This window comes from Corylus avellana, chromosome ca1, assembly GCF_901000735.1.
Source record: "Corylus avellana chromosome ca1, CavTom2PMs-1.0".
NCBI lineage: Eukaryota > Viridiplantae > Streptophyta > Magnoliopsida > Fagales > Betulaceae > Corylus > Corylus avellana.
Window position 1 is genome coordinate 24,764,583 of NC_081541.1, and position 26,413 is coordinate 24,790,995.

At 35.7% G+C, this 26,413-nt stretch overlaps 2 protein-coding genes across 4 annotated transcripts in view; one reads left to right on the forward strand and one right to left on the reverse strand.

Annotated features, from left to right (window-relative positions):
• LOC132185162 (uncharacterized) overlaps positions 1 to 26,413 on the forward strand; it is a 53,209-nt gene that overhangs the window by 14,493 nt on the left and 12,303 nt on the right. Inside the window, exons 5-22 of one of the 3 annotated variants that reach the window (XM_059598979.1) lie at positions 1,850 to 2,062; positions 2,221 to 2,724; positions 2,803 to 2,937; positions 3,060 to 3,275; positions 3,355 to 3,444; positions 3,533 to 3,777; positions 3,889 to 3,977; positions 4,679 to 4,719; positions 5,116 to 5,146; positions 5,267 to 5,389; positions 5,498 to 5,715; positions 5,791 to 5,886; positions 5,993 to 6,105; positions 6,291 to 6,426; positions 6,525 to 6,629; positions 6,746 to 6,952; positions 7,047 to 7,090; positions 7,521 to 7,650. In XM_059598979.1, the coding sequence (XP_059454962.1) occupies positions 1,850 to 2,062; positions 2,221 to 2,724; positions 2,803 to 2,937; positions 3,060 to 3,275; positions 3,355 to 3,444; positions 3,533 to 3,777; positions 3,889 to 3,977; positions 4,679 to 4,719; positions 5,116 to 5,146; positions 5,267 to 5,389; positions 5,498 to 5,715; positions 5,791 to 5,886; positions 5,993 to 6,105; positions 6,291 to 6,426; positions 6,525 to 6,629; positions 6,746 to 6,946 (2,556 nt within the window). In that variant the 3' untranslated portion in view covers positions 6,947 to 6,952; positions 7,047 to 7,090; positions 7,521 to 7,650. Of the gene's footprint in view, positions 1 to 1,849; positions 2,063 to 2,220; positions 2,725 to 2,802; positions 2,938 to 3,059; positions 3,276 to 3,354; positions 3,445 to 3,532; positions 3,778 to 3,888; positions 3,978 to 4,678; positions 4,720 to 5,115; positions 5,147 to 5,266; positions 5,390 to 5,497; positions 5,716 to 5,790; positions 5,887 to 5,992; positions 6,106 to 6,290; positions 6,427 to 6,524; positions 6,630 to 6,745; positions 7,091 to 7,520; positions 7,651 to 26,413 lie in introns of those variants that run through there. The other 2 variants (XM_059598974.1, XM_059598981.1) reach the window with 2 other exon arrangements.
• LOC132190586 (protein PLANT CADMIUM RESISTANCE 2-like) lies at positions 9,013 to 11,382 on the reverse strand. Its single transcript, XM_059605623.1, has 4 exons — positions 11,199 to 11,382; positions 10,712 to 10,783; positions 10,024 to 10,236; positions 9,013 to 9,388 (listed from the first exon to the last, which is right to left on the reverse strand). Exons 1-4 carry the CDS (start codon positions 11,266 to 11,268, stop codon positions 9,312 to 9,314), a joined length of 432 nt encoding a protein of 143 aa, XP_059461606.1. The 5' UTR covers positions 11,269 to 11,382; the 3' UTR covers positions 9,013 to 9,311.

Genomic DNA, 26,413 nt, shown 5'->3' on the forward strand with positions numbered 1-26,413 from the left:
CTTTGTCATATGAAAATTTGAATACAATTTATTGATGGTAATGCTTTTTGGTTATTATCCTGATGCACATGTCATATTCTAATTCAAATTGTGAGGCATGGAGAATTGTTTAATAGCTAATTAGTTATAGGGAATATGTAAGCAATTCCCTTTTGCACCTTGATGTTTGATTCTGTAGCTAGCTTAGCCAAATTACATTTTATGTTTGGTTGGCATGAATATTACATTGATTTATTTTTAGTTGTGAGTATTATTTGAACAATGAAGTTATTCATTAGGTATTATTGGGGTAGTGGAGGGCTTTGGTTTGAAGTGATGTTAGGGTTTAGGATATAGTTTGCTTGTGGGAAAGCATGTCAATTTTTGGATCTATTCAAAATGATTAATGTGTAATAGATGTTGGGGTTTGAATTACTTTTCCATACTTGTGATCATTGTCCCTCTTAGGACAATATGAGAGCTATGTGAAAGGGAAAGGCCAGCGTTGGCACTTCAGAGTTGTCCAAGGATGGTGAAATGGCTCATTTCCTACTGGATTTGTTTCTTATTCTTGTTGTCTACACTTCCTTGGATTAGCACTTGTACGTATAGGCTTTCTCAGACTAGCATTTCTATGTAATGTTCATAAGCAGAATTGTTTCTGAAAATTAGTATTGCGTGATAACTTTCAATGCGAGGATGGCGGTCTCACTAGGTGAAAAGCTGTCTGTTGAATGGACTCCAGAGCGGAAATTATCTTGTATTAGATGATTGATTCTGGGATAAACCTGCCCATTTATTGAGGTTGCAGTATGATTTTGCTAGAAGTTAGATTCGGAGTTGATATAATCTTCATCATCAGCCATATACTTTTGGAAAACCTATCTATTGATTGTGTTATTGACTTTATTATCTTTGGTGCCATATATCTTAGTTGCTAGTATTATTGTCATCCCATTTATGCTGATTTGAAATTTATGTGGGCTTTTATCCATGGTGATTGAGGATGTCTGTACTACTTGGATGTACATATTGATGAGGTTGGATTTAGTTTTTACAGAATGAGGTCAAAGAGAGACCAACTACTGCTAAATGTGCACTACATCCTAAGTTGAAATGTGATAGTGAGGGTCTGGGACAGCTGCATGAAACATGTGTGGAACCTGAAGACATCCGTTTAAGCTATTGAGCATGATACAAATATGGATATATAGTGTTTGCATAGTGTCTCAGGGAATTATGACGCTGAAGAAAATCTTTTTTGAGATCGTTGTCTGAGGGAGTTACATGACAGAAAAAATCTGAAGTTCATGGATGGTAGTATAGAATGAGCCATCATTTTGGTTCATTGCTTACTGACCTATAAAGGAAATGTATTTATTAGATCTACATCTTTTCTTCAGGTGCTTATATTGTTACCCTTGGTCCAGCATAGTCTAGGATTGATCATGTTCTTGATTGGCAGCAAGATGAGTAATTTGATTGTTACCCTTGTTGGATGTTGGATTTCAATAAATTGTTTATGTAGATAATAGGTGATAAAATAGCCAATGAGCTCTTGCACGAATGGCACCCACCTTGGCCCACCCCACACTGGTACTATGCAGTCATGGTTCAAAACCTGTTGCGTGCGTGTGTTACCAATAAAAAAAAAGTGTTAGTAAAATATGATCTTATATTTTCTGGATGTTAATTTTTTCAGCGGAGCTGATGGTATGATCTTTTGCCAAATCTTGGGATGCATGACTGTGTTACTTTTTTCCACAATTTCTTTGATGTTTGTGGTGGCTTAGCACTTTGCACTTCCTGCAGGCTGGGACTGCTATTTATGCCTTCTTACGTTGCATTAAACTATATGTTACCCATGCAGGTCAAGTTTCGTGAGTTCATTCCTAGCATTTTACATGTATCAAGACAATGTCTTGCCTCTGGTGAGGAAGATGTAGCTGTAATTGCTTTTGAAATCTTTGATGAGTTGATTGAATCTCCTGCACCTCTTCTTGGGGAATCTGTCAAATCCATCGTGCAGTTCTCCCTTGAAGTTTGCTCAAGTCAAAATTTGGAATCCAGCACACGTCATCAGGTAGGAAGGAGTGTCAAGCATATTTTCCTGTTTTCATACTCTAGTCAGCCTTTGTAGTTGGTATACAGTTGACTGTTTAATTTGACCTGTGTGATTGCTCTTACTCCTCCTAGGGGCTCTATATAATTTGCTTGCTTATGCTTTGTTCAATTTATCAGGCTATTCAGATAATATCATGGCTAGCGAAATACAAGTCCAATTCCCTTAAAAAGCATAAGTTGGTAATCCCTATCCTGCAAGTTATATGCCCATTGTTTGCAGAGTCCACTGATGGAGATGAAGATGATGATCTTGCACCAGATAGAGGTGCTGCTGAAGTTATTGACACTATGGCTTTGAACCTCCCAAAACATGTGTTTCCCCCTGTTTTTGAATTTGCTTCTTTGAGCAGTAAGAATGCAAATCCAAAGTATCGGGAAGCTTCTGTTACAGCTTTAGGTGTCATTTCAGAGGGTTGTTTGGAGTCTATGAAAAAGCAGTTGGAACCTGTTCTTCATATTGTCTTAGGGGCTTTGAGGGATCCTGAACAAATGGTTAGAGGGGCTGCATCATTTGCATTGGGTCAATTCGCTGAGCATTTGCAGCCTGAAATTGTATCTCATTATGAAAGTGTTCTTCCCTGTATCTTAAATGCCCTTGAGGATGCATCTGATGAAGTAAAGGTAATTTAGAGAAGGTGTTGAAATCTGGAATTAATTTTTATAAATTATTATCTTATACAAGTCGGCCGTTTTCCACAGGAGAAGTCTTACTATGCTTTGGCTGCATTTTGTGAGAACATGGGGGAGGAAATCCTCCCTTTTCTTGATCCTTTGATGGGGAGATTATTGGCAGCCCTCCAAAGCAGCCCTCGAAATTTGCAGGAGACATGCATGGTATCAAAATATATCTTATGTGCTTTAAAGACTTCCATAATTAATCTTGATATTGTTTGGATTAACTGAAACATTCATTTTCTTGTCTTTGAGTATAAATTTTAGATTTAATTTCCTTGCAGTCTGCAATTGGTTCAGTTGCAGCTGCCGCAGAGCAAGCCTTCCTCCCATATGCTGAAAGGGTTCTAGAGTTGATGAAAAATTTCATGGTGCTTACCAATGACGAGGATCTTTGTTCACGAGCAAGGGCTACTGAACTAGTCGGAATTGTTGCAATGTCTGTAGGGAGAATGAGGATGGAACCAATTTTAACCCCTTTCATCGAAGCTGCAATTGCAGTAATTGCCATGCCACTTCTCTTTGGCTGGAATTATTATCACTATTCTTTAAGTAATTATTTTATGTCTTTATTCTCAGGGTTTTGGATTGGAGTTCAGTGAGCTTCGGGAGTACACCCATGGATTCTTCAGCAATATAGCAGAAATTTTGGCTGATGGTTTTGTGCAGGTGCGCATGGATGGATTTGTAAAATTGAACTCTTGTGGATCTTTCTTAGTGCCTATGTTTACATGTGAATTTTTATCCTGGTAAACAGTATCTTCCTCATGTGGTACCTCTAGCATTTGCTTCCTGCAATCTGGATGATGGCTCTGCGGTGGACATTGATGAGTCCGATGATGAAACTTTTAATGGATTTGGTGGAGTTTCATCTGATGACGAAGCTCATGATGAGCCAAGAGTACGTAATATCAGTATAAGAACTGGAGTTCTGGATGAAAAGGCTGCTGCTACTCAAGCTCTTGGATTATTTGCACAACACACAAAAAGTTCTTATGCACCGTATCCTTTCACATTTCTATTTATTTTGGTATTTTTTCCCATCTCAACCTTGTGATGGTAAAGATGCATATATGAAGTAAAGTAGGTTTTGGGTTTCTTAATCTTTCTAAGCTATTTGGAGGAGTCACTGAAAATTTTGGTAAGACATGCTGGGTATTTTCATGAAGATGTTCGGCTTCAGGCAGTCACAGCTTTGAAACGTGAGTGGGAGCTCTGCTTATGGCAAAATTATCTGTACTGTGCATACAACCCATTTTGTCTCCTCTTTCCTTGGTCAAATATTTCCCTTATGCACTGTGAAATGTGACTAGCTTTCATAAAATAACTTATTCAAGTTGGTTAATTCGGAAGCAGTTTATTGCTAGATCAAAAATTCTGCTGATCACTTTTGTTGAAAAACTAGTGCCATCTTGACATTATCAGCAGAGCCTTATCTCCAGCTCTTCTATTCTAATGATTTCAAGATGTGAGTGGTTTTGTTCTCTTCCATTCTGTCTTTATCAAGCCCCCCTCCCCCCACAAAAGAAAAAAGGAGTTAAAATAAATATGATAAAACGATATTGTAGAAACCAAGGAAATATATTTAGGCTTATTCAAGCTCAGTGAACCTATCCGAGACAAGCAGTGAAGGTTTACTTCAGGTTTGCTGTACAGGTCTATATATAGCTACAATAGTATACTGGTATAATGTTGTAAGTTGGGATGGGGAACTATGTTTCCAGATCATTATTTTCTGTCTTAACTTTACACTCAATTGTACAGAATTGAATACTTGATAATTGATAGTGGAAGTTGTAGATACTGGTAAACTTTCAAGTCTGATATCACTTCATACCTGGTGGGTTTCAAATTCATGTATGAATCTATGGAATGCTCATTTATAAAGTTATTTTAACTGCAGATGTCTTAACAGCGGCACAGGCAATCTTCCAGAGTCAAAATGTTAGTTTGCATCAGAATCCTCTCTCTCTCTCTCTCTCTCTCTCTCTCTCTCAAATTTGGGTTCTTATACTTGCAATTTGAAGTATGGTTTTTATTTGTCATCTGGATTTGTTTATTAAGAGTTTGTGGTGCTTTTTATCTGACAATATCGGTTTCGTGTATATCTTAGTCAATAGAAGTACTGTCTCAGTTGTCAATGCTTTTAGAAGCAGGCTTTTAACGTTAGCAACTTGAGTTTGAAAGTACTCATAAAAAAAAGAAAAAAGAAAAAAGAAAAAAAAGTTAAGTTTGAAAGCTATCTTGGTCTTGTTACTGTCTGTTGTGTAAATTGCCATAGGTGGGCAGGATATACTACTAAGTTCTAATATGATCACAATCTTTCTTCTTGTTTGGCAGGATGGACCAGCAAAGACGAAAGAAATTTTTGGTAAGAACATGATATAGGAATGGCAAATATCTGCAAAAAATATCTTAGTATCAAAATTGCTTGGCCTGGCTGGTTTTCTAGCAGTGGTAGAAATCTTATCATTCTCTTTATATTCTACAGATTCCGTGATGAATATCTATATCAAGACTATGACTGAAGATGATGACAAGGAAGTTGTTGCTCAAGCTTGTATGAGCATAGCTGACATCATCAAGGAATATGGTTACATGGCCATTGAGCCATGTAAGTATAGATCTAGTTGCCTTCATTTTGCGTATTATTCAAAGAAATCTTTCCTATTCAAATAAAATTTCTTACTTAGAACTTGCTTTTTATGTGATCTAATTTCAGATGTGCCTCGGCTTGTTGATGCTACTTTGTTATTGCTTCGAGAGAAATCCGTTTGTCAGCGAATAGAATCGGACAGCGAGATTGATGATGATGATACCAAACACGACGAAGATCTTATGGATGCAGTTTCTGATCTTCTTCCTGCATTTGCCAAGTCCATGGGTTCTCATTTTGCACCCATCTTTGCAAACCTATTTGATCCTTTAATGAAATTCGCGGTGGGTTAGCAACTGATCTTGTGGTGTCATTTCTTTGTTGAAATATCTCACTGTTTTAGTTATTGGCATATGCAGAGAGCTTCACGGCCTCCACAAGATCGGACCATGGTGGTTGCTTGCCTCGCTGAAGTAGCTCAGGATATGGGTTCTCCAATAGCAGACTATGTTGATGTAATTTTATTGCTTCCCTTTTTTTTTTTTTTTTTTCAATCTAATTTTTGGATCATTAATGGTGTAAGAATATACTGCTGATTTTTGAAACCTCCATACGCTTCAGCGGGTGATGCCTTTGGTAAAGAAAGAACTAGTTTCACCTGAGGGAACTAATAGAAGGAATGCTGCATTTTGTGTTGGAGAGCTGTGCAAAAATGGAGGCGAGTCAACTTTGAAGTATCCTTCTAAATAGTCATGTTGCTTGGAGAGCAGTTTCTGATCTTTTGGTAGTTTTGAATTTTGATTTACCTTCCTGTTTGTGGGGATGTTGGGTTTTAATTGGGGCGTGCACATTTACGTGATTAAGTCTTCTATGTTGGAATTAATCTCATCTTCCAAATTGAAACTTACATCAATACCAGACACTACAATGAAATATTACATGGACTCTTCCCACTTTTTGGGGATTCTGAGCCAGACAATGCTGTCAGGGATAACGCGGCTGGCGCAGTGGCAAGGATGATAATGGTGCATCCTGAGTCCATCCCACTAAATCAGGTTATCTTTTGGTGTCATCTTTCTTTTTTTTGAAAGAAAATTAATCGTCATAGCTAATTATTGTTTTTGGATCTGTCTCTCTTGGTTGCTTTTCCCAGGTCCTTCCCGTTTTCTTAAAGGTTCTTCCTTTAAAAGAAGATCATGAGGAGTCCATGACAGTATATGGTTGTGTATCTACTCTTGTTTTATCATCAAATCCCCAGGTACTTGGTTTTGTTCCCTAATCTCAATGTAAAATTGGCTGACCGGTTGTTTAAATTCTTGCTTTCCAAGAAATGATTTTTTACTGGTTTTGTTTTTTCACTTTTGATGCAAGCAGATCCTCTCTCTAGTTCCTGAGTTGGTCAATCTTTTTGCTCAAGTAGTGGTGTCGCCTGAAGAAACTTCTGAAGTCAAAGCTCTAGTGGGCAGAGCTTTCTCTCACTTGATTTCTCTATATGGTCAACAAATACAGCCCCTTTTGAGCAACCTTCCTCCTATGCATGCTAATGCTCTAGCTGCATTTGCCCAAAGAAGCTGAAATCTAGTCAGAATGTTACCATAATTTCCTGTCATTTTGACTTGTTTGGTCATCAAATTTGTTTCTCGAACATAATTTTTTGTTATCCCCTATTCTTTAGTTGGAAGCTTGTGGACCCTGAAAGAAGATTGACATCTCTCTGAGGTATGCATCTGATATTGGTGGAAAATTATAAATAATTGGCATACAAAAAAAACCCTATTAGATTGATCTTTATTCTTAACTGTGCATGCTTCTAGATTCTGTTTGTGATTATAATGTTTAGTCATACCATTCTACACGATTTGATATGTTAAAAAGTTTAAAATATTCCAGTAATTTGTCAACCAACAAAGGTTGAAGTTTAAATAATTATTAGTTATTGGATTGGAAAAGTTAACCAGGTCTTTGATTTGGTGAAAGAAGTTTTCAAATAAGGCCAATCATTTTGAGAGTTCTATGGACATTCTTCGCGTCAGAGTCTACAAAAATTCTTCCTTACTGTAGTGTTCCCCTTTGGCAATACCATGTTTATGCTGTTGAATTTCATCACTGCATCAAACATTAATTCAGATATTCTTGTTCATTTTTGCAGGTTGTTGGTCCTGCTGCTTCCAGTGCCTTCTCTCCATTTTTCCTGCTTGGAGACACTGCTTTTCTTCCATTTTTACAACTGTCTTAAAATATTCATATCTTTTCAATACATATTGTATTTTATTTGGTTTTGCCCTCTGTGTTATGTTCTTTAATTTATTTGTTTGTTGAGCTTGAAGTGGCGAAAGTTGTGTTTTGAGGTTTTTTGTATATTACAAGTTAATTCTTTAACAGTAACTTATAGGTTTCAATGGCATTAAGAATTTGCAATTTACAGTGTTGTACGTTTGTTCGGAGACAGACGATTGTCTATTATTTTTCCCCTTTTTCGTTATGCCCCTTCTGGTTGGTTGGTTGGCAGGAATTGGAGCTAGCTGAGTGTGGCTATGCTTATTAGTGTTTTCAGATAAGTTTTTTTTTATTTTTTATTTTTTATTTTATTTTTTATTTTTTATAAAGAGGTAAGAATAGCTTTTCGATGGAGTCTACATTTGAGAATATATATATATATATATTGGTGAGGGTAAACCTACTTATTTTGACAAAACACAAAGTACTGAAAATAAATAATTAAGTAAAAGAGAAAGAGACCAAGTGATTGTGTGGCCACCGTTAATACAGAGGAGTGGTTGTGTGGCCACCTCGATTTGGTTGGGATGTACAGCTACTCTCATTTGGTCCTGGTGACAACGCGGTCACCTTTGACTTATTGTGGTGGCTATATGACCACTTTTGACTAGAAGAGAGGTGGTTGTATGGCATTTTTATCGCATGCCCAACTTTGACTAAGTGGTCATGCAATTATCTCTTTTGTGGCTAAAAAATTCACTCTTTTTTCTTAAGTAATAAAAAAATATATAGTTTTTTAATATTTTTAAATAATTAGTTGGCCTCTACACGAATAAGGTTTTCCTCTAAACTCCCGGTCCATAAAAATGATATGTCACTTTGCATTTGAGAAACACATTCTTTTATAATTGCAAAGACAAAGTTGAAAGTTTTTTAATTAAAAGTCATGTAGTTGGAGCAAACGCTTTCACTCAGGTGGGCTTCAACTTAAGGCCGATTGATCTCTCAAGTACTTGCTGAATCATAAGTACCATCTCCTTGAACATTCTTTCTCCGCTCAAAATTTTTCATGAAGCTTTTGGAAATACGATCTACATCAATTGTGGACTTAGATCAGGCTTGGGATACGTCTCCTTGTGCTTTGTGAGTCTCCAAAACTCCATGATATGGACCATCGGTCCGATGGAATATAGGCCGTGCCATCGGCACTCTTAAGTTAAAATAAGATAACCCATCAATTTTGTAAGTTAGATCATCAATCCTCTATGAAAAAGGTGTAGACTGAGTGGTAGAGACCGAATGACTCTTTTCGCTGACATCTTTTTTCCAAAATGTCAACGAAAACAATTGGCTCCCAACAATAGGGCACTTTGAAAATCCAAAGGCCTGCAATTGATTTTAAAAAGAAAAAGGAAGAAGACAAATAGCAAAAGATCAAATATTTGATCCCTTATTAGTTCCAACAGATTACACAAACATAGAAATTCTTACGACATTAATTATTACAAGCTATAGCGTACGCCTTGCTTATTATTCTGCATTATAAGCCAGCAAACGACACAAAAGAGGCCAGCCAAGGGCTTTTACAACAAACCAAACCCAACAAGGTACGACATACATAGGTACCTATTATTCAACAATATAAGCTACCAAACGACAACACTCCCCCATGCATGCATGCAGATTTGCTTTAATTCAGACCTTCCCACTATACAACAACACTCTACCGCTTCATCGCTCCTTCAACAACTGGAGCCATCGCCACTCCTTGATTGTGCATGTGCGTGTTCCCAGCCCATCCTATGCATATATCAAACAAAACCAATCAGAATACTACACACCCTCTCCACTACATATAATTGCGGATTTAGGCTATTGGGTAGCTCCCCAAAATTTTAAAATTCTCTTAAAATTTAGGTTTTTTTAAGTTCAATTATCAAAAAAATGTATTTTTTTCCCTAAGTATTTTTTTTTTTACAATTTTGCCCCTCATATCAAATTTTTTGGTTCGCCTTAGAGTATGCTTGGGTGTAGGTTTGAGGGACCTAAAAGTACGTTTAACACTTAAAAAATACATTTGAAGAAAAAATTATCTGTTTGGTAAAAAAAATTTAAGGGTCAAAAAGCTTAAAAATGGTTAAAACACATTTTTGGCAAAAACTTAAAATGAAGTTTTTGTTAAAAAACAATTTTTAACTTAAAAGTTATATTTCTTAAACGTAATCCCAAATATGCTCTTAAAGCCTACACTTCTTGATGTTGTTGTGAAAATCACCAATTCATTTTGAATGAATCAATATTATTGGAGTTTGGATCCAATAATAATTTTTAGTGTCACGTCAAGAAGCATGCACTTGGAAGTGTGAGAGTAAGAGTGATAACCCATTAAAGTAAACATTTAGTTTCAAGTAGTTATTGATAGAGAAGTATTTTACCGACAGAGACATCAAAACCACGGTTTTTGAGCTCACGATACTCTTGGCACAAGGCACAATGAAAGCAGAAAAAATGAACACAGCAATCCCAACATGGGCTCTCCTTCAACATATATTGTCTTCGCAGTTTAGATCGATAATAGCACGAGTAATAGAAAGCACAACCAGTGAAAGCACTCAACAAGTAAAACAGGGCCGTGTTTGCACCGCAAGCTGAAAGTTTTCACAAATAGCACATCCATGTTAAAAAAGTACAACCAGTGAAAGCACTCAACAAGTAAAACAGGGCCGCGTTTGCACCGCAAGCTGAAAGTTTTCACAAATAGTACATCCATGTTAAAAAAGTCTATATATATATATATATATATATATATGAAAACTATACGACCATTGTTATGCAATTGATAGTTTAACATGGTATAAGAACCAAAAGTCATGGGATCGAACCTTAACTCCGTCAAATCACCTCCCATTTAAATTAAATATTTCACGTATTGGGCCTCAGCTTTTGGGACAACTGATAATTTAACAAAAATGATGTGGCAGTGCAAATAAACCATTGATTTTACTTTTTTACAAGTTCTTTTTCATTCAACGGTTGACTTGTACTGTCATCTTATTTCAATTGTATAACAATCGTATAACAGTATTTTAAAGAGCATAACTCGGAGTTTTCTGTCCTACTTACAGGATGATCCTCTATCTACAATCTCGGAGACTTGCCCGAAAGTAATACATGGACACCAAAATGTCAAGCAACCTGCGACAGAATTAGCATATTAATTAGTTTTAAACCCCAAATATTACACAAGGATTTTCTTTCTAGATCATGGAAAAGAATTTGTTTGTTTGTTTTTTAGTTTTGATTAGTTTTGATTAGTGTTTTTTTTTTTTTTCCAATAAACGGGATATTTGGGGCTTTGCCCTAATTAGGTCTTTGAGACATCATGTAAAGCGCCGCTCTACATGGCCAGTCAGGTTATAAAACTTTGGCATTCGCCCACGATCATGGCCCCAAGAAATTAGTTGTACTCAAGGGATCGAGGGTTGAACCAAGTAACTTACCACTCGAGTTAATCCCTCGGGGGTTAAGAAAAGAAGTTTTAACATTGCTTAATGCAGAACATAATCTCTTCTTCAAGTAAGACAAAAAAAAGAAAGGAGAAGGAATTTACAGCTACGCATGTCAGAGAAGCAGCTCCAGAGGCCGGTTGACCAAGGACCTTCACCCTTTGGTTGAACCATTTTGGAGGCAGCAGCAACCTTATTTCAATGAGCTCAGGTTTGCACAAAAATGGGAGAAAACCAGAGAGGAGAGAGGAGAGAGGAGAAAGCTTTGCATGGAGAGAGCTGCTTATTCAGATTGTATATATAGAGAGACAGGGGAGAGTGAAAAAAGTGGGCATGTGAGCAAGTTTTCCTCTGTTCACACAGGCTAGCTACTTTGTCTCTACTTCATAATCATGCACGGAGAAGTTAAGATACCTTATAATTATTCAAAAGTGCCATTTTGGGGGTCAATGACTTCCTTTTTATTTATTTTTTATTTTAATTGAATAAGGAAAGGGTTACAGGGAATGATCATTTCCACTCCTGATCCGAAAGGAAGGAGGGGACGATCCTAAAAACGAAAAAGGGGTGGGCTCCCCAACAATAGACCCAAAACAAACTAAAGCAGTGTGGAAATAATTACAAAACCTAGGAAATGGAACAAACAAATGACCCGGTTCTCTCAAGGGGCCGCGCAAGACGGTTTCAGAAGCAAAATTGGTACAGATTAAGGCGAACCTATCTGAACCCTCACTTGTAACCAACAACAGCTGCCGGAAGGAGGCTGAAGCGATAAAAGCACTGCTAGAGTCCGTAACTAGGATTGTTGAAAAGAGAGGAACCAACAACAAAAGTCTCCACTAAAGTAATAAAACAATAAAAAGCTAGAAGACAGTAACCCACAAAACACAAAAACAACAAAAAAAGATAGTCCATAATAACAACAGGAAAACAACAAAAAGACCGGAAAACAGAAGCAACGGCCGGAGAGAGGATGGTTGGGATTGGGTGATGGTATATATATAAAATTCTTTTTATGGTATTCAAAATTGCACATCGTAAGGCATGTTTTAAGAGCCATCCAAGTGAGCAGAGTGGCATTGTTGAACCTCAACAATCCCTCCCTCAACATGACACTTTTGCGACTCGAACCTATGACCTTGGCTCTGATACCATTTGTTGGATCGGACCTTTGACCATCTCATCTGAAACCCAATTGGTGTCCAGTGAGAGAAGCTAAATCCCTTCATAACATTCGAAATTGCACTTTGCAATGCATATTCTAAGTATTGAAAGCATTTGAACACAAGTGAGAAGAGTGACATTATTGAACCTCAACAATATTTATTCACTTATTTGTATTGAAAGCATTTGAACACAAGAAAAATATATATTCCGTATTATATATTATAAGCTTACTAAAAGACTCAAAATATCAATCTCCTTTCACAATTTTGTTCCAAATTGTGCGTCTATAGCCAATATTGCAATCAGACTGGGGAGTGTAGTAATTGGATTCTGAGTTGGACAGCACATTAAGTTGCAATGATTCAACCCATGCATGGGACAAGAAACAAATGAGATATTAGAAGCACTAAGAAGGAAAGGGGGGCCAAGGACAATGAAAAATCAATGAAAAGAAAAGAACCAGATGGCTTTATTTATATGGAAGGAAGGAGATGCTTTTGCCTCCCCACAATGCAAAACGAGAGGACACCATACATCTCCCAGCTGGTCCAATGCATGCATCATGCATACGTAACGTACGTTCGTATATATATATATATATATATATATATATATATATATAAATGATTCAGGAAAGGATCGTAAGGAAACTATCTTTCCCACTCTTAATCTAAAAGAAAGAAAGAGTGGTGAGTCCTAAAGAAAAACAATAAAAAATCAAAAAATGGGTGAACTCTCTAATAATATACCCAAAATAAAAACAACAGTGTGAAATACACATAAATAGTAGAAAATTGGACAAATAAGTGTCTCAATCTTCTCAATATGGCCACATATATAGCGTTAACAAAAGCACAAAGGGACACAGATTAAGGTGAACCTATCTGAACCCGTACTTGAAAACAACAATAACCACGAGAAGGAGATTGAATCGGAAGAAGCACTGTTAGAATCTGAATCCAGAGACTATAGAAGAGGGAGGCACCAACACAAATTCAACTACAAGAGTCTCTACAAAGAAATCAAAATACTGAAAATCAGGGAGATAGTAACCCACACAACACAAAAAGAACAACAAAATACAAAGAAAGTTGCGAAAATACATAAGAAATACAACATGAAAGCAACAAAAAATTAGTAGACAGTATCGGGGCATGGAGGTTGCGTGGGATACATGAGCCGGCGAGTGAGATCCATGCGCTGGCGTGTGGTGGTCGAATTGGGTTGTAGAGGGCGGGATTGGGAAGATGGGAGGCATTGGAGCATGGTGGACTGCGTGTTGGGGCGAAACTAACAGAAAAGAGTAGATTTAGTTTTGAAAAAACTAGATCTAAAAACCCAACCAATTTTGAAGAGGAGGTGAGCAACAAAAGTTTAAGCTAATAGGAAGAGATACATTAAACATCAAATTCTTTAACACTCCATCTCACGAGTGGGTTCAAATTTCATTTTAATAGGTGAAACCTAACACGTTGAATATTTTTAATTTAATGGGGGTGAATGATAAAGTCAATGTTTAAACTCAAAACCTTTGGCTCTGTTATTAAGTTAAATAATTATTTGTAAGTTTAAACTGATAGGAAGAGGTAAATTTAATCATTTAATCAAATATTTTAACACGCAGCACAGCAGTGCATGGAAGGACGGAGGCGGTATAGAGACTGAGTGGAGAGTATGAAGGAGGCCTCGGAGCTCCTTGTCTAGTAGGAAAGCACAACACAAAAACCACCACCAAAAAAAAAAAAAAAATGACAACGAGAACAAGAAAAATGAAATAGAGAGAAGAGGGAGGAGATTGGAGAAACCTCACAAAGGAAGTGGCCGGCTACTCTCACCAAAGAGAGAAGAGAATTAAACCCAAGATTTTCCAGAGAGAGAACAAAATTGTTGTTAATCTCTTTTTTCTTACCTCAAAAAGTATCTTTAGCCTCCGTGAAATTTGTATTGTACGTACTCATCAAGTAATGGCCATTGATTAATGGTGCTTTCTGTTAACCAACATGATAAGATATACTTTCCCACATCTGTTTCTGATTCAAATTTAAATTCAAGTTCACATATATCTACAAAGTTATCCACACAGCAACAGCAAGCTAATTCAAGTTTCCCACCAACGTACTGTAGCTTCATCAAGATAGGATATGCTTTGTTATCTCATATTTTGAATTATAAACTGAGTCTTGGATTACTATCCAAACTGTCAATTGTACATCTATATATCAATACAACACCCACGGTTTGGCTAAGTTAGCCAATCACATTAAATCTTTCATGGTATCATAGCGGCGATGAATTATATCATGCAAATGAAAAAAATCTGAAAAAGCTTTGGAAATAAATTCACCTCCACTATCTGATTGAAATTGTTTTATTCGATGATAGAGTTGATTCTCTGCAAGAGACTTAGACTTTACAAAAGAGATAAAAACATCAGAATTTCTGAGATAATGGATAGACCCAACAAAAACGACTAAAGTCATCTATGAAAACTACATAATAACAACAACCACTGAGTGACATAGACGGTAATGACCAAACATCTGAGTGCACCAGTACCAAAGGTGAGGATGTGACCCTTGAAGAATGAGCATAAGGTAGCTGTTTGGCCTTGCCATACTGACAGAATTCACAAACAGTTAATATCAAATCTTTCACTTTCTTCCCTTGTTAGAAAAAAAGTGATTGAGTATATCGGCGAGTTCAAAAACTAATTTGCTACACTAATTAAATAATATTTATTTTGAATTAATATTATATTTTTATTCAAAAATCATTCTTCTCACTTTTGATATTTAAAATTATTAATTTTATTCAAAATCATTCTTATTGCCTATAACAAATTCATGACTAGATTAAAATAAATTTTAAAAATAGAACAGTAAAGAAATATTGTGTAGAAACCAAGGAAAAACATTTAGGCTTATTCAAGTTCAGTGAACCTATACGAGAATTTAGGGCTGGCAATTTTGACACGACCCGTGAACTCAACAAAAACACGACACGAAAAAATAGGTATTGGGTTTTGCCTTATCGGGTTCAGGTCTTAATCGGGTCTACCCATTTAAGACCCGATTAATTAATTCGTGTCTGGCGGGTCGACCCGCCAGACACGGTTACTGTTCGGGTCTGGCAGGTACTTGTTAGACCCGGTTACTATCCGAGTCTAACAGGTACCCACCAAACTAGGTTAAAAAAAAAAAAAAAAAAAGAAGTCAAAAAATGAGCATATTTGTAGTGTTTCATAATTCATATTTTTAATTACATGAGATGGATCATGGAACCTTCAAGACTTCAAGTGAACAAGTATTTTGTAATGAATTATGAATTTAATGTTGATGTAGTTTTGAGTTTTGTTGTTTTGTTATTTTTGTTATTTTTGTTATTTTTTATTATTATTATTTTGTTTTTGTTAGCTTTTATTTTATTTTATTTTATTTTATTATCTTTTTCTTTATTGCTATGATGGAAATATTGACACATTTTACACCTCAATCTCATTTATATTTTGATCATTTTGAAATATAAATTTTAGTTTTGTCCCTACTTAAACTTTATGCTTTATGAGGTATCGATGAGGGCCAAGTGGCTTACTAGTAACCAAGCGTCCAAGCCAACCCCTCGAGTAGGTCTGACTTAATAGATTTTGAGGCTTAAGACAACAAATTTAGGTAGAGCCTTTGTTATATTTAAATATTTAATTAAATGATTTTAATTTAAAAACATTCTTCTTGCTTTTTGTCCTTATTTTATTTTATTTATTTTATTTTATTTTTTTTCAAATGATTTGCAAAATTCATCTCTGTTATGAGATATTTAATTTCAACAGATTACATATATCATATTTTGTGTTGAAATATGCATAATTCTTTTTTAGTGAAATGTAATTTGAGCAAAATTAAATTTCTTTATACTAAAAATTATTTTAATAAATGAACTTAGTCAATATGCTTGCTTGTTTTAAGTTTAGGTGAAATCATGAGTTTAGTAATTTCTGTTGGAGTACAATTACGGTCACTTTCCTTTTTTTTTTTTTTTTAATTTTTTTTTTATCCTTTATTAAAGCCTTTAGTATCTTGGAACTCAATTTTTTGCATTAACAGTGTATTGATGTATTATTATTACAATTATGAATTTTTATTTATTTATTTTTTTAATTTTATAGTTTAGGGTTTTAATGGGTCGGGTCAGGTCGTGTCTACCCTGACTAGACCCGGTTATTTTAAATGAGTAAAACGGGTCGTGTTGGGTTACCCGACTATTTTCGTGTCTAGGCTAATCGTGTAATGGGTACTTGCAGGTCGTAATCGGGTCGTGTCAAGTACCAATTTTGCCACTTATCTCGTAACGAGATAAGTCGTACACTAGTACCGAAGGTTTACTTCAGATTTGTTGCATCAGAACCCTCTCTCTCTCTCTCTCTCTAGCTGAGTATGGATGGCCATATGTTTTTCAGACAAGGTGTCTTTTTTTTTTTTTTTTTTTTTTGGTTTAATTTTTTATCATTATTTTTTTTTTATGTGATACAAATGTAAGAATAGCTTTTTGTAAGAATATATATATGTTTGTGGGGGTAAACCTACTTATTTTGACAAAATACGAAGTACTGAAAGTAAATAAATAAGTAAAAGAAAAAAGAAAGAGAGTGATTCACTAAAAAAAAGGGTATGTTTTTTACGTGGTAAATAGTAATTCACTTTTTGTCACGTCAATAATTACTGACGTGGCAAAAGTGACACGTCAATAATTATTTTATTGACGTGTTGAATGTGCCACGTCAATATTTAGTGACGTGGCACATTCCACATGTCAAGAAATAGCAACGTGTTAAATATTTCTATGTTGCTAAATTTAAATTCGATTTAATTTTTAAAAATTATATTTAAATAATTTAATATAGTGATGTGGTAAACTATCACACATCAATATTTACTGACGTGTCAAATGACACGTCAATAATTTATTCACGTGTTAAAATGACGTGTCATATTTATTGATGTGTCAGAAGGGCACGTCAATAAATATTGACGTGTTATTTTAATATGTCAATAAATTATTGATGTGCCATTCCACCACGTCAGTAAATATTGACGTGTCATTTTCACATGTTAATATTTATTAACGTGTCATTTTGACACGTCAATATTTATTGACGTGCCATTTTAACATGTCCATATTTATTGATGTGTGATAGTTTACCACGTCACTATATTAAATTATTTAAATATAATTTTTTAAAAATATATTCAAATAATTTAACATAGTGACATGGTAAACTATCACACGTCAATAAATTATTGATGTGCTATTTCGCCACGTTAGTAAATATTGATGTGTCATTTTCACACGTCAATATTTATTGACGTGCCATTTGACACGTCAATATTTATTGACGTGCCATTTTGACATGTCCATAAATATTGACACGCCATTTTAACATGTCAATAAATATTGACGCGTCGTTTTAACACGTCAATAAATATTGACGTGTCATTTTGACCTGTCAATAAATTATTGACGTGCCATTCCGCCACGTCAGTAAATATTGACGTGTCATTTTGACACGTCAATATTTATTGACGTGCCATTTTGACACATCAATATTTATTGACGTGCCATTGTTTCACATGTTAAAAATAATATAAAAAATTATGTATTTTTTTTAAAAAAATTAACGATTAATAAAAATTAATAACAAAATAATGATTATGGACATGCAGAAATTCCCTCTAAATCGGTATGGAAGAAATATCTTCAAACCTATGTAAAATAGTGCCAAGTGTTTATAAACATTTAAAAGACACATTAAATTTAATCTAGATTTCCTCCATACCGGTTTGGAGAAAATTCCTGTCCATAACAATTAATAATTAATAACAAAATTTAATTGCTATGTATATAATGATTATTGTAATTAATTTTATTGTTTCCTCCACATGCATTGATTATTTTTACTTCGAAATTAATCCTACTTGTTTAATTAAACCTTTCATATATGAAAAAATATAAAAAATCCCCCCAAACTACCAGCCGTTTTCGATTTAGTCCCCTAATGTTCTAAAAGCAAAAGCAGCCCCCCAAACTACCAAACTATTGCATTTTGACCACTCCGTTAGTCAAAATCGTCAATTTGGACGGAAACTGCAAAACGACGTCGTTTTGTTACGAGTAAGTTACTACAATGCCTTTTTATGAAAAAAAAAAAAATGGGAAAAATATAAAAAAGCCCCCCAAACTACCAACCGTTTTCATTTTAGCCCCTTAATGTTCAGAAAGTGAAAAAGTAGCCCCCAACTATTAAATAGTTGGGGGCTACTCCGATAGTCATTATTGTCAAATATGATGAAAAATTCAAAATTACGTCGTTTTGACAAGGATAAGTTACTAAAATGCCCTTTTAGAAAAAAAAAAAAATCATATTAAAACAAGTACGCAAAACGGCGCCGTTTTGCTTGAAATTAGGGTTTCCTTACACTTACCAAAACAGTGCCGTTTTGGTAAGTGTTAGGAATTCAAAGAAAAAACCTTAGACCCCATGCAGAAAAATCCCCCAACTCCAGTTTATCTCTCTCCCCCAAACCGCTGGCCACCACATCGTTCTATCTCTGGCAACCTTCTCCCTCAAGTGAAAAAAATGCAACGCCCCTCTCTCTCTCTCTCTCTCTCTCTCTCAAAACCGGCTGCCTCTACCATCACCATCCATCACCGCCGGCCACACCATCTAGTGGCTATGAAGCGCCACCGAAAAATTCTTACCCATTGTAGAACTCAAACAAAAAAATCACGTTCGTAGATAAACAACACCGATCCAACAGCTATACCATGAAATACAATAAAAAGATTGAGTTATGGGTAAGATTTACAGGTTGCCGGAGATAGAACGACGTGGTGGCTGGCAGTTTTGGGGAGAGAGATAAACTGGGGTTCAGGGTGTTTTCGTGGGTCACCAGCGTGGGGTCTAGGGTTTTTTCTTTTAATTCCTAACACTTACCAAAGCGGCGCCGTTTTAATAAGTGTAAGGAAACCCTAATTTCAAGCAAAACGGCGCCGTTTTGCTTGCTTGTTTTAATATAATTTTTTTTTCTTCCAAAAGTGGCATTTTGGTAACTTTTCCTTGCCAAAACAACGTAGTTTTAAAATTTTCATCATATTTGACGGTATTGACTAACGGAATGGGCAAATTGAAACTGTTTGGTAGTTTGGGGGCTACTTTATTATTTTTTGAACATTATGGGGCTAAAATGAAAATGGTTTGTAGTTTGGAGGGCTTTTTTATATTTTTTTCAAAATTTTTTTTCTTCATAAAAGGGCATTGTAGTAACTTACCTGTAACAAAACGATGTTGTTTTGCAGTTTCCGTCCAAACTGACGGTTTTGACTAACGGAATGACTAAAATGCAATAGTTTGGTAGTTTGGGGGGTTACTTTATCACTTTTGAAACATTAGGGGGCTAAATCGAAAGCCGCAGGTAATTTGGGGGGCTTTTTTATATTTTTCCCTTCATATATATATATATATATATATAGCTAGCTAGGGTACGTATATATGTTAGTTGAAATAATTAGCGAGCTTCGAACCTATCTAGGTAGCTATAGCTGTTAAGTATATATATATATTATAGGATAAATATACCTTTCATGGACTATCAAAAAATCAAGTGATATAAGAGGCACTTTTTATTTATTTCTTTTTAAAAATTAAATAGTTAATTAGTAGCTAGCTAGGTTTTATAAAACTTAACTACCAATTAAATAATTAAGTACTTACCATATATAATTAGCTGTGTTTTAATTGTGGTAATTACTATAATTAAAAACCGGACTAATATATAGTATTAATATATGTTTGGATGCATTATATGTTTATATGTTTTAAATTTATTGTATTTATATGTTTATTTGTTTTGCACCTATTAATTATTGTTGTATATGAACATGCATGCAAAATGAATATATAATGCTAGCTAGGTTCTTGTTTCAAATTAGATTTAAATGTGTTTTGGTTTTAAAGTTCATATTGTGTAAATGTTACAAAACTAACCTAGATTTATTGTATTTAGGGTCCCCATAACGAATCTAGGTAGATGTTATAGAAAAACCTTATAAAATAACTTAGTCAGAATTATTTTATTTAGGGTCTCCACCAAAAATGCATTTAAATTTGGATTGAGTATTTTATTTTATTTTTTGGTTTTTCAAGATTAATTAGATTAGGTAAATGTTAAAAATAAACACTTTGGTACTATCCCCATATATAACAAATGCATATCATGATCCTTTCCATCTCAAATAATTGATGTATATTATTAGACGGATTTGGCTCAAGTGTTTTTAAAAAAGTTACAAGAGATTTTCTTTAATTTTTTAATGGTTCAAATTTAATTATAAGAGTCTATGAAAAAGAGAGAGTACGTAAAATTAAATCTAACCCATTAAAGAAGCTATAAAAAAATCTCCTATAATTTCTGTAAGGCACCTATATTAAATCCTACACAGACATTGAATCATCAATAGAAATATAGAAGTGTTCAGCTTTTAAGGGATAGCTCAATCGACTGAAAACTATGTCTGATAAAACAAAAGTCACTAGTTCACATCTTCTTCTCCTTTCCTTGCGTGAATATGTTAAAAAAAATAAAATAGTATCCTATTTTTTCCAAAGTGAAATGGGCAGGCCAAAGTATATATCATTTTTTCCGAAGTGATAGGATAATAACAAGATCTAGTCTTGTCATTCCCTTTTCCTTTTCCCGCATGGAATAGAAATAAATAAATAAATAAAAATTATTTCTAATATTAGCTAGCTATAGGTTTCATTCTAATAGATAGACATCATGACATCCTTAAGGCAGCCGTCTTATTAACAGTGAGCATGGGGCCCTCGGGGAGAATTCATGAGATTTGCAACACGCTCATCAATTTTAGGTTTGAATATCAGAAAGAATTGTAATGATGGTATATAGCTAGCTTCAGATAAAATATTGTATTACGCTCGAATTAGTTCTTGCACGCGTGAGAATGATCAGTACCGAAGAATACTGAATATATTTGTTAATAACTAATTTAGTTTTCTTTTATTTAGGATCTCCATATATAATAAATGTATATATATCCATGCCTATTTATTATATTTGTAAATTAATTGAGAGTTACATTTTCTAATAAGAAATATAAACCTATATATATATATATATATATATATATACATGTTTATTTTTTTTTTAGGAAAAACTTCACTTACTCTCCTCAAACTTTCACGCTTTTGGTAGACATTTCCCATTGTTCAAAAACTCTCACTTTGATGTTTCCAACCTTCATTTTCTTTCACTTTGCCAATTCCGTTAGGATTTTCTGTGAAATCCTAACATAGGAGTGTGAAATTTCAATCTTGCCCTTATTTTATATATATAAAATCTTGACCCGTGGGTTTATCGTAGATCTAACCCATCCGTATTGTGACCCATGGGTCATATTATAATTATTAGATAGGGGAAAATGCAGTTTACCCTCCTGAAGTTTTAGGGGATTTGCAATTTTAACCCCGAAGTTCAAAAATTGGCAATTTACCCCCCTGAAGTTTCAAAATTTGATAATTTAAACCATCAGTTTGTTTTTTCCGTCTAAATGGACGGAACTCGGCGCACGTGCTCCTCACGTGACTTTTTCACTCAAAACCTTCCAATTTTGCCCTCAATAATATTACACGATGACCCTCCCCTTTTCAACCCCACCCACACACGTTGCTCAACATTTTCACTCCAAACAAACCCACACACCCCCACGGAAGCACGACAAGGTGAAGAAGAAAGTTCTAAAGGCGTGGTCCCCTCGTGTATTGAAGCAGCAAATCGCGTGGTCTCCTTTCGTTTCTACCCCATCCACACGACACATCACGACAACACCCAGGCGACAATGTCGGTGAAGTTGTTTGTGGTCCCCCATTCGTGGTCCCTTGTTCGTGGTCCCATTGCGTGGAGAAAGAGGACAGTAGAAAGCAAACAACTTGTTCCCATAAATTTTGGTTGCTATCTAGGTATGCCCCAATTTTACAACTAATTATCAACCATCTACTTTAGGGTTTTTTTGTAAAATTGGGGGTTTTGGGGGTTTAGGGTTTAGGGTGTTGAGTTGTTTAGGGGTTACAATGCCCGAATATTGTGAATTGTTGAATATTTTAGGGTTCATCATTTTTGTCGGTATGCCCCAATTTAGCAAGTGATTTTGGACCATGTACTAGGGTTTTTTGTTAATTTGGGGTTTTGGGGCAATATTGGTTTTGGGGTGATTGTGAATTGTTGAATATTTTGGGTTCATCATTTTTGTCGGTATGCCTCAATTTAGCAAGTAATTTGGACCATGTACTAGGGTTTTTTGTTTATTTGGGGTTTTGGGGCAATATTGGTTTTGGGGTTATTGTGAATTATTGAATATTTTGTGTTCATCATTTTTGTCGGTATGCCCCAATTTTGCAATTAATTTTGGACCATCTTCTAGGGGTTTTTGGGGGGAATTTTTTTTAGGGTTTAGGCTTCTTCCAATTGAGTTACAATTTTGAACCCCCATTTCTGAAAATTGCAATGGGAAATGTCAATTCTATGTTGTGAATCAAACTTTATTTGGATGAGATGCACACACACACACACACACACACATATATATATACTTGGAAGTTGGATGAGGGACAAATGTAAGCAACCACATATTGGATTTTGGTTGGAATTTAAAGTAAAAACAGTATTGGTGTTTGGCTATACATATCTCCCTGTTTTTATAATGAAGCTACAATCTTGAAAGACTTGAACATATGACTTACAAATCATCATCATATGCTCCATCTCCTTGTTACACTTGTGATTATATTCACTTAAAATTGGATTCTTTTCTACTTCTTCCAATTGAGTCACAATTTTGAACCCCTATTTTTGAAAATTGCAATGGGAAATGTCAATTCTCTTTTGTGAATTAAACTTTTCTTTGAAGAGATGCACACGCACACACACACACACACACACACATAAAATATGTACCAGATAAAATGAGGGCCACATAGTAGTATAATTCACGTTTGTTGCTGGCATGCACCTACTAGGTGGGTGATTCGGAGAATCTTAGGGTTTCTGTTTTTTCGGAAACCACCATTTGAAGGAAACAAAAGAAATACCGAAATAAATAAATTTTATATATATAAAATTTATTTATTTCGGTATTTCTTTTGTTTCCTTCAAATGCCGAGTTGGGATTGTTGGCTTTTGGATGAAATTAACCATGTCAATTTCTAATGCATCACCTATATGTGACATGTTATTGAGTTTGAAATTAATTTCAAATTATTAGTTTAGGATGGCCAATTGAATCAAATTATTCACTAAAAATGTTTATTTCACTTTGTAGGATGGCCAATTCAAGGTTATTGTTTGAGGTCCACCATGGTGGTAGATTCAACAGGACACTTGGATGTGAGTACGTGGGGGGTGATGTGACAGTACATACAGAGAGTGTTGACCCTGATGAGTTGTCATATTTCGAATTGGAAGGCATATGTTGACATTATGGGTACAACTCGGGGGATTTAATCTTTTTTCAAGAACCTGGTAAAAGTTTAGTCAATGGCTTGCATTTGATTACATCTGACCATAATGTATTATTTATGGTTGCTAAGCACACTGGTCATAGTGTAGTTCACTTATTTGTTGTTTCTTTCGGAGAGGGTGTAGTTGATGAACAAGATGAGGAGGATGAAGATGACGACGGAGGGAGGGTTGACCCTAATGACTCTTGGTGGCGTGATAAGATTAGTGATGATGAAGATCTTTTTGATGTAGATCTTGATGACATTGATAGTGGGGCTAGACCATCAAATACAAAACCAAATAGTCAGGAAGAGGAACAAGATGGGGATGACAGAGGTGTTGAAGAGGGTGAGGATGCTATAGGCAATGAACATGATAGAGGTAATGACGAGGGTGAGGGTGATAGAGGTGATGAACATGATAATGATGAGGGTGATGGTGATGATGATAGAGGTGATGAACATGATAATGATGAAGGTGAGGGTGATGCTGGTGTTCTCGGAGGTGAAGGGGATAACAGTAGCCGTAATTTGAAGACGCCTTGTGACAGTGACGATGATGATGATGACAACTCCAAAATGGCTAGGAGTGATATACTTGCGTCGCCAGTCATCAGTGATGAAGATTGTGAAACACAATCTGCACGTGTAGTCGACTTTCATGCTATGGATCTAGTGGATCCAGTCATTAAACTTGAGATAAAATTCTCAAACATTCAAATGTTTAGGGAAGCTGTGAGGGTGTACAATGTGAAGAGAGGAAAGGATGTCAAATTTACGAAAAATGAAACAATGAGGTGTGTAGCGGTATACAGGGATGCGAAATGTAAGTACAGGGTGTATGGAAGGAAGATGCCTGATGAAGAATCATTTCAAGTAAGATCAGTACAGTCTAAACACATATGTGGTCGAAAATACCGAAACACCATTGTCAACTCTTTTTGGATAGCACAGAATCTCATTGACAAGTTTAGGATTCAGCCCAACATGCTGTTGGATGTAATCCAACATGAAGTGAAGGAGAAATGACGTGTTGATGTGAACCCAAGTATGATGTACAGAGCTAGGAGGAAGGCCAAACAAAGATTGTATGGGAATCTTGAGGACCAATATGGGAGGTTGTGGGACTATTGTGAAACCTTGAGGCATACTAATAGTGGAAGTTGTGTTGTTATGAAAGTTGACAGACCAAACCCAAATTTGCCTCCAAATTTTGGAAGACTATATATTTGTTTGGCAGCCATGAAGAAAGGCTTTTTGGAGGGTTGCAAGCCAATCATTGGGGTAGATGGGTGCTTCCTAAAATGACCATTCAAGGGCTAACTCCTTTCTGCAGTTGGAAGGGATGGGAACAACAACATGTACCCAATTGCCTTTGCGGTTGTCGAAGCCGAGGTTAAAGACAGCTGGATCTGGTTCCTTGAAACCCTTGTCTCTGATCTTGGTACCCATACCAGGCATGCTAGGCCTACATTCATTTCAGATCGACAGAAGGTAAATTGTTTTCTTGTTCACAACTTAAATATTCATGCAATTTGTTTGACTATTGTTTTGGTAACATATATATATATTGTAGGGTCTAATGCCAGCTTTTGAGGTTGTTATGCCCATGGTTGATCACAAAATATGTGTTAGGCATTTATATGCCAACTTTAGAGACATTGGGGGGCATCGAGGGTTGGCACTGAAGGAATAGTTGTGGTCTGCAGCCTCTTCATACACAGAATATGAATTCAATGATCAAATGGAAGAGTTGAAGAAGATGAATGAAGCCGCATATGAATATTTGAGTCAGGTTGACCCTAGTACATGGTCTAGGGCATGGTTTAGTGACTACCCAAAGTGCGACCTCCTAGTCAACAACATCTATGAGTGTTTCAACTCATATATTTTGAAGGCTCGTGAGAAGCCCATGTTGACCATGTTGGAGATGATACGGAAGAAGCTGATGCGGAGATATCAAGCTAAGAGGGAAGGGATAGAGAAATTGACTGGGAAGTTAACCCCTAGGATTGCTGCAAAGTTGGAAGAAATTGGGTTACAAGCAATTGACTGCATTGCACAATATGCTGGTGATTCTATGTTTGAAGTTACTTGTCCGGATAATAGACAATATGTGGTAGACCTTGGTAGAAGAAGGTGTGGTTGTAGGCAGTGGAAAATTACTGGAATCCCATGTTCCCATGCAGTGACTGTTATACTCTATGATTGTGGGGACCCTGAAGACTATGTTGATGAGTGCTTTACTATTGAGGTCTACAAGAAGGCATATGCTCCAGTAATATACCCAATGCCCAATGAGGAACAGTGGATAAAAACAAGTCATGATAAATTGGAGCCTCCAAGAGGAAGAATTGCCCCGGGTAGACCAAAGAAGCTAAGGAGAAGGGCACCCGATGAGAACAGGGACCTAAGAAATCCATATCGGATGAGGAAGTACGGAGCGCGAATGAAATGTGGGAAGTGTAACGGGGTTGGACACAATAAAAGGGCATGTCCAACCAATAGAAGTGAAGCATCTAATAGCAAGAAGTCGGATACACCAATTGTAAGTTTCTCATACATATAGCTCATATTTAATAAAGA

What these genes read in the sequence shown, in the direction of transcription:
- LOC132190586 (XM_059605623.1), bottom strand. Translation starts at nt 11,268, where the DNA reads ATGGTTCAACCAAAGGGTGAAGGTCCTTGGTCAACCGGCCTCTGGAGC. An exon ending in CTTCTCTGACATGCGTAGCT is followed by an intron (nt 10,784 to 11,198) that starts GTAAATTCCTTC and finishes ATTCTGTCGCAG; the next exon opens with GTTGCTTGACATTTTGGTGT. An exon ending in TGTAGATAGAGGATCATCCT is followed by an intron (nt 10,237 to 10,711) that starts GTAAGTAGGACA and finishes GAAAACTTTCAG; the next exon opens with CTTGCGGTGCAAACACGGCC.